Here is a 14,148-nt window from a genome sequence, read left to right as displayed (position 1 = left end):
TGACAATCATGTAAATAAATGAAAGCTGGCAGCTGGCTGATTATACTTTTGTAGAAGATAATAATAGTAAAATTTACGTTTTACAATAATATTTTGCTTCTGCTTTAAAAACCTAACAAGACAAACATTGAGAACGCAATACAGATAAAAATCATTACGACAAGTAATATTTAAGTGCAAACCCCTTATTAAACCTCATCAACGTGATTAAGTGATTGCCACTTTTTAAGCTATTATGGTAAGGCGCTCCATAAATCAATATGATTTTTAGTTCTTTACTTTTAGCTTCATTTGTATGGAATTATCATCGGTAGTAACATTGCCTCAGGAATAATGTATTCATTATTATAGGCTTCTGCAACAGGTTCTGGATCTGGAACAGGAACAGGTGACTGTGAGGGAGAGGAACAGGATGACTCTTCTTCTTATCCAGAAGTCCTTGAACTTACTGAAACTTTGAACTCATTGAGTGTTGATAAAAGTCAGGTAATCTATAAAAATAGAAATGAATAGCAAAATGTGTTGTGAAGCTCATAACTAAGACAAATGGACTTTTCCAGTATCTTTTTAATTATTCCTTGACGTTTTTTATGGAGAGAAATATAGGAAAATTGCATGGAAAAACCTAAAGACCAGTTTAATAACATAAATCCAAAAAGTATATATTTAAATACCTAACTTATTGCTAAGGCGAATAAAATAAATGTATAGAATACAAATTAAGCTTCTACTTTATACTATGTGTGATGTCCTCACAATAAGAGAAATGCTAAGGTTCAACCCCATCACACTAACTAACAAACTGTGTAAGCGTATATTTTCTAAACCAAATCTATTTCAAACAAACATAATTCCTCAAGTATACATGTGCAAATAAGAATAATAATTTTAAAATAGCTGTTTCTTAATTTCTTAACAACCTTAATTACAATCCAACAGAACATTTGTTGCTCATAGTCAATTTAGGAACAGTTTATATTAAATTATTTCATGCACCCACAACTACTTATGCTTCAGTTTTATTTTGTATATTATTTTGGTTTAGTTGTAGGGTGGTGACATATTACTTCTATAGTCCTACTATATGGACCAGCCTCTCACAAGATCAATAATAAAGTCAATACCAACAAACATGTATTGCCGCATGATGCAAATTGTGAAGAGGCAAATAAACTTATTATTATTAAAGCAAAGTGTATAATATTATATAATAGTTATATTTTTACTGAAATACTCTAAAATTTTGGTGTCTAGGAAGATTATGAAGATGAGTTGTCACTATTCCGACAACAATGGCGGCGTGAGTTGGAGGACAGCCCATCACATCATAGACATGTTATGAAACCAGTGCCTGACTCAACAGACAGCAGTCTGCAGACTGAAGAAGACAAGGTTAATATTATTACTCTTTATTTATAATAATCTGTATTAAACATGAACAGTGAGGTATCTTTAATAATCTTTATAAAAGGAGTACATAGGTTGGATAATGGGACTTAAGAACAGCACAATCTGCCATGTAAAATAAGCATTAGAAACTTTCATTAAATACTTCACTATATCAAAATACAGTGCCACATCATTTTCTTGGCCTGTAAGAGTGTCGCTGTCATAGATATTAGTATTGCCAGTAAATAAAAATTTACCATTATATGGGGAATAATTTGAAGTCATGCAGGCTAACTTAATAATTTATTGAAATGTCCTAAGAAACTGTATACTAGTATCTAGAAATAACAGTAATATGCTTAAAAAATATAATACAAACTTAGAGTCAACTGATATGATAGGTTTTCTTACCTGTGCTAATACTGAGTAATGTAATATCTTTTAAGATACCTACCAATCAGGACTGTTCGATACTTAAAACTTTGTCATTGTAGTTAATAATGCAATAAATTAGTACATAGTAAAATTATTTATTGTACCCACCAAGGAATTACATGACATTTCAAAATGGCGATGGTAATACCAATTCAGCCGCCGGCCAACAAAAGTATGTAGCACTGTACAATAACTTTGTCAATTGACAAACGTTGACTTTCATATGTCAATTCCGTTTTTGATTTATAGGAGTAACACTTACGGCTTGACTATGAATGTACTTAAACACCACATCTGCTTATTATTATATATTATATTATGCCTAGCTGCCTTGCATATTTGTATGCCACCAAGTATCTGATTAGGTGTATAAGATAAAATAATAAAACAGTGGCGCTATAACCTTTTTAGGTCTGGTCCTCAGATTTTTGTATCTGTTTCATGATCATTGTCAATATAAAAGGCAAATAGGTGATCAGCCTCCTGTTTGTGACACACGCCGTCCAGTTTTAGGGTCTAAGGCGAGCCGGTTGCTAACCTACGAACTCAGGGATGAGAGTCATTAATCCAGCATTGCTCAGACTACATTTTAGAATGTATGTGCGTATCTTTTCTCAGGCTAAAAGCTTGTTCCTTCTGGGTGTTGAAATGGAGAATGGTGGGAAGCTCTATGAGGCAATAAAACATTACAAGAAAGCTATACAAATTTTGCCCGATGTTGAATCCCAACTATATAAAGGTAGCGAAGTGAAGGTTGTAGCTCGTCAAGGTAAATTGTAGTAAATTTATTAATTTATGTATATTAAAAAAAGTTATCTTTTAAATTATTATATTGAAATTATTATATTTCTTGGTTTAGATTATTAATTATCTATTATGCGTTAACATGCTGTTTCGTTAAATGTGTTTGTTAGTCTGTGGAAAAGATGCTAGTTTTGACTTGACATTTAAATTTTAAAACAAAGATTATAGAACATTTTGGAATATAAAAGAAATACTATAAATGATATTGTTTTCAAGTAAAATATCAAACTTAAATTACATAACTCAGCAACATATGAGTTTCATTCATCATATATATTTTATTTATACAAGTAGTCAAATTGTAACATCACACCTGTCTGCTTATAATTATTTATAAATTGGTCACTTGATAGATTCATATATTGTAATTAATTAATATTGAAACAAAAGAAGATCTTTATATACATTTAGTTCCGAATCAAAGGAGGAGAGCGGGTGAGAACTATTAAAAAACTCACCAGTCGCCAGTCTTAATTATTTATTAAAGTTCACCACATACATAATGCTATTTCTACAGTATTAAAAGCTATCTTTTCAAAAATATATGACAATTATGGTAAACATAAATGTTACAAAAAATTAAAAAGACACTGTTTATTTTTAAAATTGTTCAGCCCTCGTTTGGAAAGTTACAAACATTTACATAAATAAATGCTTGCAGAGGTATTAGAAGAGGAGGAGGAGGTGACAAACACAACGGTAGCAGACGAAAGCGACGATGAGGACGCAGTTGAGGGGGAAGAATTCGTTTCTAGGATTCAACGGATCCTCACTAGAAAGGGACATTTCTTACAGGCAAACTGCCCAACTAAAGTAAGTACTACTCACAAATTCATCTTAATGCACGTATTATGCAATAATTTTAGATACTCCAAAGAGAAATAGGTTGTAAAAAGCGCAAAAGAAAAAGTAATATTTTATATATAATTTCTTATTTTATCTTCTATAACAGCGGTTATACATTGAGCGGCCAGCGTTGCGTTTGACGTGTGTTGCTAGCATACATACACCGGGCTTTGCAGTCGCTTGACGATGCTTAGTAGGGCGAGTATATTGTATCTCAGCTCAGTTCGGAAATGGACGTCGAAGTGAATGCTTGTGTGTAATCAATAAGTAATTTATATACAATAAAATTCTTTAATCAAAAATCTCCACTATCTCTCAATTACGTTTTATTAAAACTTTATTTTTATAATCGGGACTTTGTATAGTTGGTCGCTGTTAGATTTTATCGATAAATAAATGCGTATCAAAATGATTGTTCTCCATTTTCGTCAACGTGCGTCCACTAGTTATCGTCCACTAGAACAAACAGACAGCTGCAAACCACATTTCATAAAACTAAACATTATCACTCTACCCTCATTATACATATTGGAAATCTGTAAATTTGCCCATACACACAAAGAATTTTACACCACACGCGAAGACATACAGACAAGATATACACTTCGACACAAAAAACGCCTAAACCTACCATCTTCCCGATTACAAATACATGCATCAAGCCCACTAGTCATGTCAAACAAAATTTATAATAAACTACCGGAGACACTAAGAAATGAGAAAAAGATACATATATTTACAAACAAACTAAAAAAACTTCTTATACGTAAATGTTATTATAGCGTTAATGAGTACCTAGAAGATAAAAATATAGCTTAATTTCATGATTATTAATCCCTAAATATACAAAATTAAATAAATAAAAAAATGTTATTCTATGTAATTGGTACTAACCTGGAGTGTGAAGTTTTATGTGCTATTTTTTATTGTGTTGCTATTAGCTATGTTATATAGGTTTTGTAATGCCTTCTTTTGCTGTGCCCTAACAGGGTCCATAATATTGTACCTAGCTTTAAGCCTCTTAAACATCTATTGTAACATTATGGAATGCAAATAAATATATGAATACATGAAAGCGCGCGAATGTTCAACAAAATGACTGCTCATGTATCTTGAAGCGCCATGCGCGTTCTAAGCACTAAAACCGCGTAGACTATATATCAAAATCGAATACATTTTTGAAGTACGAGAGTCGTAATGATTGCTAAGCCTCGAAACTAATGCAACCGTTAGTAGCGACATCTACAATCTTTGCCTACAATTAATTCGTAAATCGTAATAATAAACCCGCTAAGGATAAATACAACTTCTCGACTTTAGGTACTGGAGGCAAGACATAGTTAGATTAGGGTAAAAAAAACTGCCTTCACCGTGGCTGGGAGAGCTTCTGTGTTCGCTTCACTACCGAGTCTCGCTGAGAAACGCTCTTGAGCTTGTCACGGGAATGGCCAAAACAGGCCGAGCTGTTAAGAGTGAAATGTTGTTTAAGATTGTTTGTAAATGTATGAAGTTTTTAATCGTTTTGTTTTTTAGAAAGTGTTTAAATATCAAAGGGAATCTGCAGGAGATAAAGCGTTGGGTGATGAAAGTCGTATCTGAATCTCACAACTAGTGTCTGCACGAGTTTATTCAATTTAAAATCATCGACTATAAATAAACGAACAGTAACAGATGAGGAGATCACAGTTTTAAACCTTTTAGGGTGGTCACATGTCGTGGCTTCCATATGAGGTGCTGCAGCTCATCCTACGATGGGTGGTGAGTTCGGATCTCGACTCCATATCCTTGGAACAAGTATCAACTGTCAGCCGTGGTTTCTACGTTGCTGCACGGGCCCATGAATTGTGGAGGTCTATGTGTATTAGGTAAATATATCTACATTTGTTTTTATGTAATAGCAGGCAAAAGGGCAAGAGGCTCACCTGATGTGAAGCGATACCGCCGCCCATGGACACTCACACTGCCAGAAGGCTCGCAAGTGCGTTGCCGGCCTTTCAAGAATTGGTATGCTCTTTTCTTGAAGGACCCTCACACATACATACAATCTCACACATACACATCAATTATATTAGATTTGGAAGGGAAGGCTAAATTAGCCTCCAAAAAGCTTGGTGTGCTCAGCAAGGCGAGACGGTACTTCACTCCGGGCCACCGCTTGCAACTCTATAAAGCGCAAATTCGGCCCCACATGGAATACTGTTCTCGCCTCTGGGCGGGAGCTCCCCAGTACCAGCTCCTTCCACTTGACCGTATTCAACGAAGAGCGGTTCGAATCGTCGACGACCAATCACTTTCCGTGCGGCTTGATCCCTTGGCGTTGCGTAGAGATGTTGGGTCCCTCTGCATCTTCTACCGCATTTACCATGGGGAGTGTTCAGAAGAGTTGTTCGGTCTAATACCCGCAGCTGAGTTTCATTATCGGACGTCAAGGCAAAATACAAAATACCATCCGTATCACCTCGACGTCCGTCGTTCCACAACTGAGCGTTTTCTAAGGCAGTTTTTGCCGCGCACCACCACTATGTGGAACCAGCTGCCCACTGAAGTATTTCCTAACCAATTCTACTTATAAAAGACCATTTCTTAAAAGGCTGGACGCACTTGCGAGCCTCCTGACAGTGTGAGTGTCCATGGGCGGCGGTATCACGTAACTTAATGTACGTCAATAAATAGTAACTCTACAAACACATGTTATTAAGATGACTCTAAACTTCTTTCACTAATATATTGTTAGCTAGTAACATTTATGTTAAAAATTATGGTGTAATTCGTTTATTATATGTTCCCTATACCTAGTCTAGCCATAAATACTGAAGCAATGTAAAAAAAAGTTCTATTTCAAATAACATTTATTACTTTTGTATATTGGTTTAAAATATTGTTACGAGCTAGGGGATCGGATAGAAAATGCCGTGGATTTCTTCAAGGGTTTATTTCTTGATAAATCAGTGAGGAATTTATGGGCACAAATTAATTGCAGAGATGCACTAATAACACACACAAACACAGTCACTAATTACTTCACTTATACACACTTCACACTGTACTTTATCACTTGTATTCACTTTATTCGCACTTTATCGCTTCGGTGTTCTTCTCGTGTTATCGCTTTCAAAACTAAAGGCGACTAGTCGCGTTTCGGCTCGCTTATATATCCCTGGGAATAATTCTAAACAATATTCGAGAAATTTCTAGATTGCGCAATTCTAGAACGTCCGCACTCTTTGTCTAGAAACATGCAGTCGACCCGTCTTCGTAACACTACCCCCTCCTTAGACATGCTCGTCCCGAGCATCATTACTTCCTTTATAGAAGGCCATTATCTTTTCCCATCGAGATCGAGTGTGCGGATCCTTAACAGCTGCACAAGCTCTACATTTCTTGATCCAGTCTTCTACATCTTCACGATAATGTATCCAATAAAACATTTCCTTAACCTTCATAAGAGTCCGTTTTACTCCTAAATGTCCACTAGACAAGTCACTATGACACATTTCTAATATGTCGCGAACCTTCAATCTTGGTACAACTAACTGCAAATGATCGCCTTGAGCATTTTTCAATTTGCGACATAACACTCCATTATGTAGAACTAAACTATCCCATTGAGCCCAGTAACTCTTAGTAGTGTTACTTGTAGATGTAACTTTACTCCATTGCGGCTTGATAGCTGAAGATTTCATCCAGTCCAGAATTGGTTTAATGTCAGAATCTTGTTGTTGCTGTTCCTGAATTAATTTCCCACAGCAATCTGTACTTATGGTGTCTGTCCGTAGTATCCTCACGTGGTCATTTACCATTCCATCCTGTTCGTTAACTTTTTCCCACGGTCTTTGAGACACATCATCTGATCTCCTCCTTAGCTCTTTTTCATGGGTAGATAACATGTCAGAAAATTTCTTTAACTGTCCCTCTGCCTTTGATAGAAGTATTGACAGGGCTTCCGTATAGTTATCCGGAACTGTTCGAACTGTGTTCCACTCTTGTTGATTACTGACTTGTCCGTCCACATTGATTACTCTACATACGTCATTACCACTATTTGCAAAGTTGCCTTTTAAGGCGACTTCCTGTTCTCCACACTTAAACATCCCTTTTTCCAAATCTATCTTACACTTATAATACTTCATGAAGTCTAATCCGATTATGCAGTCATCTACTATGTCGGCAAGAACAACCTTGTGTCTGTATAAACTTCCACCAATCTTGAAGGTTGCGATACCTTCTCCCCGATCGGATATGCGCTGACCTGTTGCCGTAACAAGCTGTACAAATCCTCTAGAAGGGCTTTTATAAAATGTCTTCAAAAGCTGGTATCTGATCACTGTTCGTGAAGCTCCAGTATCGAGTGTTAGGTTACACTTAGTTCCATTGACTTCTCCGTCGATGACTAAGGTATTCCCACGTCTAACCTTCACATCACCTCGGAAGTCTTTCTTAGGGCATGAAAACCTCATGTGCCCTACTTCCCCACAGGTGTAACAGGTTGGCCCTCGTTGACCCTTAGCTTTTTCCGTGATAGCCCTAATGCGGTAAGGTTGAGGATCTTTCCGAATCGCCTCCACCTCCAACGCATGGGCAAGAGCATCCTTAAGGTCCTTATGGTGACCAAGGTTCACAGCCATTCGAATTTCACGGTCTCGAATACCGTCGACAAAAGCTTGAACCAACATCTTGTCTGCAACATCTGGTGAGGATGCGTAGGCCTTCCTTACCAGCTTCTCTATTTCAAGTCCCCATTTTTGCTAACTTTCATTTGTCTGCTGTATTCTATCCTTCAATTGAGCCCTGTAAACGTGCTCTAAATGTGCGTCTCCATACCGTGATTCCAGGGCATCTAGCAGTTGCTTCAAGGTCACCTTACCTTTCTTGGTATCTAATATGGAGAGGGCTTCGTCTCGCAGTCCCAGAATAAGGGCGGTAACAGCTTGATCGTCAGTCCACCCGTTTGACTCTGCTACAGTCTCAAACTGCAGCTTGTACGCGCCCCAAGAAGATGTACCATCAAAGGGAGGCACTTTCAGATTTCCAGGTGGTTCTACAGTCGTGACAACACCAGTGGTCTTCAGGCATTGGATTTCATTTTCTATTCCAAGGATACGTTTATCCTGCTTGGATAGCTTACAATCCATATCAGATTCCAAATTCTCGATCTTTTTATCTACCTGTATTTTCAGGTCACAAAGTTTTTCTCCGATACGGCGAGCCTGTTCCTCCATTATCTGATGAGCCTGCTCCTCTTGACGTCGTGCCTGCTCCTCCATCATGCGACGTGTCTGAGCCTGTTCTTCCATCATTTGGCGTGTATGTTCTTGTCGGCGTGCCTGGTCTTCCATTAATTGTCGTGCCTGTTCTTCCTGACGGCGTGCCTGTTCTTCAATCAATCGGCGTGACTGTGCCTGTTCTTCTATCATTTGGCGCAGAGCAAGAAGGATGTTGGCCTCGTTGCTTTCGCCCATCCCACGGTTCACATCAAAACTTTGTCGTCGGGCGGCGTCACGCGCTGATTGCGCCCTTGTCTGCACTCCCTCCGCAGCTGGAGACTCTGCCACAGACTCCTCTTGATTCTCCCTTGGAGTAATTGGCATTTTTCTATCCCACTTCTGACACCAAAATGTTACGAGCTAGGGGATCGGATAGAAAATGCCGTAGATTTCTTCAAGGGTTTATTTCTTGATAAATCAGTGAGGAATTTATGGGCACAAATTAATTGCAGAGATGCACTAATAACACACACAAACACAGTCACTAATTACTTCACTTATGCACTCTTCACACTGTACTTTATCACTTGTATTCACTTTATTCGCACTTTATCGCTTCGGTGTTCTTCTCGTGTTATCGCTTTCAAAACTAAAGGCGACTAGTCGCGTTTCGGCTCGCTTATATATCCCTGGGAATAATTCTAAACAATATTCGAGAAATTTCTAGGCGGGCTTGCTACTGAGTAGCGATTGCGCAATTCTAGAACGTCCGCACTCTTTGTCTAGAAACATGCAGTCGACCCGTCTTCGTAACAATATAAATCCTGATAACCATGGCATTGACAGGTTTTGTTCATATTTGAACTAGTTCGCTTTTGCAGATATAACAGAGTGCCAGAGAGTGGTTCTCGCTGGTTCTCTTTCGTTCAGCCCCTTGATTTTAGAACTGGCAGTAAATTTCTCGTAACTCTAAATTTACAATCATTTGTTGAAGTACAAAAATAATTAATATGTCCTTGCTTTTGGATTTATTAAGAATGTTTACAGAACATGGGGTGCGGAGTGTGGTACGCCGCGCGTACATGAATTTGCCTCTTGGCGACAGATGTACATAGAACGACCCAGACTTAACTTGCACGGCTGCTACATCAGCAAGACCACATACCTCCGTCACGGAGAGAACAGCTTCCAGGACCAGTTCTACCGGCCTTGGTATTTCATTGACTACTTTCGATACCTCAGGTAAGAGTCATTTATGCTTCAACTAAATTATATTTATGAAGTTTACCACATCATACATAATACTATATTAAAGTATCTATATATACAGCTATCTTTTCCAACATATATGACAAATGTTACAAAAACTTAAATAACCCCTAAACTAAACCCCTTCTCACTTAAGTGTTAGGTAGTGTCTTACTGAATATTCATTAAGAATCGGTCGAAAAAGCTTGCTTGCTACGGAAAAAATGAAACGAAAATTATACTATTATATATAGATAGAAGGAACATAAAAGGACCTACCGTGGGTAGTAAATGCCCAGCAATCAAGAATTACAATTGCAGATTCTTCCCCGAGGGTTTAGTGTTAATGTGGACAACCCCAGATGAGCCGATCAACTGTGTGTCCCACCTCAAGTATCGCAATGCCAGGCAAAGCCAGGGCATCATGTCGGGCCATTATCGTCTCGTGGAGAATAAGGTAAAGTTTCTTTGATGAAGTTTTTATTAGATTTGTTTATAATACGATTTTAATAGTTTTAAGATTGAAGTATTTACTTCAAGTAAAAGATCTAAATTATTTGTATATGATAGTCTAAAGCTGAAAGTGTACTTGTATTCATTGTGTTCTGTTGTGATATTTATAATATTGTTACGAGCTAGGGGATCGGATAGAAAATGCCGTAGATTTATTTCTTGGTAATCAATGAGGAATTTATGGGCACAAAATATACGCAAAAATGCACTTATAACACACAAAAACAATCACTTATTACTCCACTTATGCACACTTCACACAGTACTTTATCACTTGTATTCACTTTATTCGCACTTTATCGCTTCGGTGTTTCTCTCTTGTTATCGCATTCCAAACTAAAGGCGACTAGTCGCTTTTCTGCTCGCTTATATATCCCTGGGAATAATTCTAAACAATATTCGAGAACTTTCTAGGCGGGCTTGCTACTGAGTAGCGATTGCACAATTCTAGAACGTCCGCACTCTTTGTCTCTTTCGCACGTTGCTCCGTCCTTGTCGTACGGCGTTCTAGAGTGCTCAGTCTAGTTTCGAGAAAGTTCTGATCTTCTCTCTCTCTCTCTCGTATCATTTCGTCCTTGTCTCACACCTAGAAAGTTCGGTCTACAATATTCCTTCATCAAAGGGTTATACCTAGGCCTGAAAACGCCTGAAAACGGGTCCCCTGAAAACTGCACTACTCTACTACACATGTTCTGAGACCGACTGAAAAAAGGTTTCAGCTTCCTGAAAACTAGGGTACCATTATGGAAATTACAATTTTCTAATATGTGATTGACCCTCTCTTGAAACGGTCAGAAATCATATTACAGCCTGCTGAAAAGTTTTCTAACTAGTGGAAAAATCTAGAAACATTGCAGTCGACCCATCTTCGTAACAATATTAACTCTCTCTCTGGCTGTACACCAATAGACTTTCTTTCTATGTGCGCTTTTAACTTAAGCTCGATCCGCGAAGGAAAACATCGTATGGAAACCGGCTTGCCTTAGACCCAAAAAGTCCACAGTGTGTGTCAGGCACTGGAGGCTGATCACCTGCTTCCCTATTAAATTGACAAATTATCATTAAACAGATGCAGATATTTGAGGCACAGACTTAAAAATTGTTGTAACGCCACTGAGCTATTTTATTAACTGTGCAATATTCGTTCAGAATATACTACGAATGTTAGACGGTAATTGGTTAAATAATTGCTTAATAGACTTCTTAAAATAAGGAGTATTGCGTGTAGTAGTGTTTGATTTTTTAAAATGATGCGCTACTATGGAGATAGTAGAGATTTTTTTTAAAATTAAGATACAGGTGTTATACATATATAGTTGTTTAATCGTCATAATGTTTAATTAAATCTCTCTTTAGGTGATTATAGTGATAAAAAAGTCGAGTGCAGAGAAAAAAGCTCCACAATCCTCCAACACGAGATTCCGGGCTCGACGCAAAGAGTCGCATGAACAGGAACAGATATACCATATCGTATGTATTTGGTTGGCCACGAGGCCAAGATTTTGTAACAAGCTTCCAGAGTCACACCAAGATTAAATGGACCCGGCAAAACAGTGTTACAGCGCGCTGTGCCGATTCATTTTTGGATAATCATTGTATTTGTGTTGCATGTTTAATCAAAAAATATTTTATTATAAATAAAAACTAACTTATTTATGACAGATTGTGACAAAATATATCTAACACTTGTCACTGCATGTTCCGTGATATATGGTGGATGTTTAAAACAATTAAAAAAAAAATTGTGCTACAACTAATCAAACAAGTCGTTTAAGACAAAGTATGCGTGAGAGTGATGTGTCTGTATTTCTGACAATTCATAAGTTTTGCTAACTAAAAGAGTTCTCCACTGAAAGAGGGACAAATTTGCCCAATTTAAGGCAACAGAATAAAATGCTACGTATTTTTTTATCATTTACCTACAAAAACGTAAACCTCAATATTTACTTACTAATACAAAAATAACAAATATTTCTATGTCATAATAGGTTTAATTACTTTATTTTATTATTTTGCTGGCACCACTGCCTATTAATTCCGGGTTTAGTAAACATTTTTTTAAAAAATATAATATTTTTTAATGAAAAAGGACGTACGTAAACTTAATAAAATAGATACATTCACTAACAAATAAAATGTATGCATAGAGTCGTATTAAAATTGAAAAATGTGCCCGGCCAAAATGGTTTGCAATCTCTGACATGTCAAAAAATGATAGCTGTCAGAACCGGGCTGTTTCTGGAACCTCGGTCATGTCAAAATATGTAGTCATGACACAAGGTTCGAAATCAAATTTGGCGTGTTTATACGTTAAAGGATTTTTCGAATCTTCCTACTCTGGACTTGCTGGATTTTTCCTCTATTGTGTAAGATTTGGAAACCCTTTTAAGTAACGAACAACTGTGTCAAGGTTCCCAGCTCTTTCATAACAAACTTATTAGTAAATTTCATTAAAACAATTCTATCACATTATAACACTTTTTTACTAACGTCAATATTAATGATTGCAGGAGTTGGAGCTTCGTAACGTCCGTTCTCATCGCAATTGGTCCCTAGTATGGAAGCACTATGCAGTTTCCACCCGTGGCCAATGGTCTAACTTTGAACTCGGCTCCAAAAAATTCCCTCCCTTTATGTTCAGCCGTGTCCGGAATTACACGGCTGAGTCCTACGAGCCACTCACTTCCTACACTTGAGCTCATTATAAGTAAGAAAGTTTTTTGTGTGGTTTTACAACTCTAGGTGGCTTCAGTTTTATTCATGTATCAATGTTTCCTACAGATACCGGCAAACTTCTTGAGCATTAAACAATGGAGTGGGGGAAACTTTGCGCATCGTACACAGCGCGGGACACAAACGTCAACTGATTTACCAATCACGCGATCGACACGTCATAACTAAAAATCGCTTATGCATACGCAAGGACATTTGTTCAAGATGTTTGCCGGTACCTGACAAACACATCAGAAGTACAAGATACAAAAACATACAAGGAAATATTCTTAAATTGTTTCACAGAATATTATCTGTTTTTTTTTTAAATTTGAGAAAATCCTAAAAATTCCTTCTTGCCTACCTTATCTAATTTAATACATTTTTTTCTCTCACATTGGTTGCCTGGAAGAGATCGCTCGAAAGCGATAAGGCCGCCAGTTGCCCTCCTTTTTATTTAATTATGTCCAATTTTTGTATTGTAATGCAACGAAGTGTTAATAAATAAATAAAATTAAAATAAATTTGTTTCAGGTAACGCTTGCAGCACTCTTGCGCAGTTCTTCGTGGTTGTAATTTAATTTCTAAGTGTATTTCAAATATTGTTTTAAAAACGAAGTCTAAACCTCTATATTTTTGTGATGTGTAAATAGATTGGGTAAAGCTAATAATATTGTTGTTTTTCTTAACTACCAATTACAGTTATCCAATACCATATAATACTATAATAATAATAATTTTTTTATATTATTTACTAACTTTAAGTGAACTTTAACATTCACTCGAATGCTATAGGAAAATATCGTAGCTCTAGATCCAAAAAAAAGTCGAAAGTGTTAGGCACAGGAGGCTTCACGTAAAAATTATCTTTGAAAATACAGACTACACTCTTGTGCTATGCAGACAGAGGCTACTATTACCCGATCTTAAATTCGAGACATTTAACAGTCCATATGTACTAAAGGAGGGGGCCATAAAATAAAAAGAATATTTAAAT

General features: G+C 37.0%; 1 protein-coding gene across 1 annotated transcript; it reads left to right on the top strand.

Annotated features, from left to right (window-relative positions):
• Window positions 1-57: 57 nt before the first annotated feature.
• LOC123708548 (F-box only protein 9) lies at window positions 58-13,759 on the top strand. Its single transcript, XM_045659314.1, has 11 exons — window positions 58-238; window positions 352-486; window positions 1,255-1,392; window positions 2,443-2,593; window positions 3,290-3,441; window positions 5,176-5,339; window positions 9,726-9,920; window positions 10,248-10,383; window positions 11,796-11,909; window positions 12,950-13,146; window positions 13,686-13,759. The coding sequence occupies exons 1-10, from the start codon at window positions 236-238 to the stop codon at window positions 13,133-13,135; spliced, it is 1,374 nt and encodes a 457-aa protein (XP_045515270.1). The 5' UTR covers window positions 58-235; the 3' UTR covers window positions 13,136-13,146; window positions 13,686-13,759.
• Window positions 13,760-14,148: the final 389 nt, after the last annotated feature.

The sequence above is a fragment of the Pieris brassicae genome, chromosome 4, assembly GCF_905147105.1.
Source record: "Pieris brassicae chromosome 4, ilPieBrab1.1, whole genome shotgun sequence".
NCBI lineage: Eukaryota > Metazoa > Arthropoda > Insecta > Lepidoptera > Pieridae > Pieris > Pieris brassicae.
Note: the sequence above shows the minus strand (reverse complement) of the source record. Positions and strands in the feature narration are given on the sequence as shown.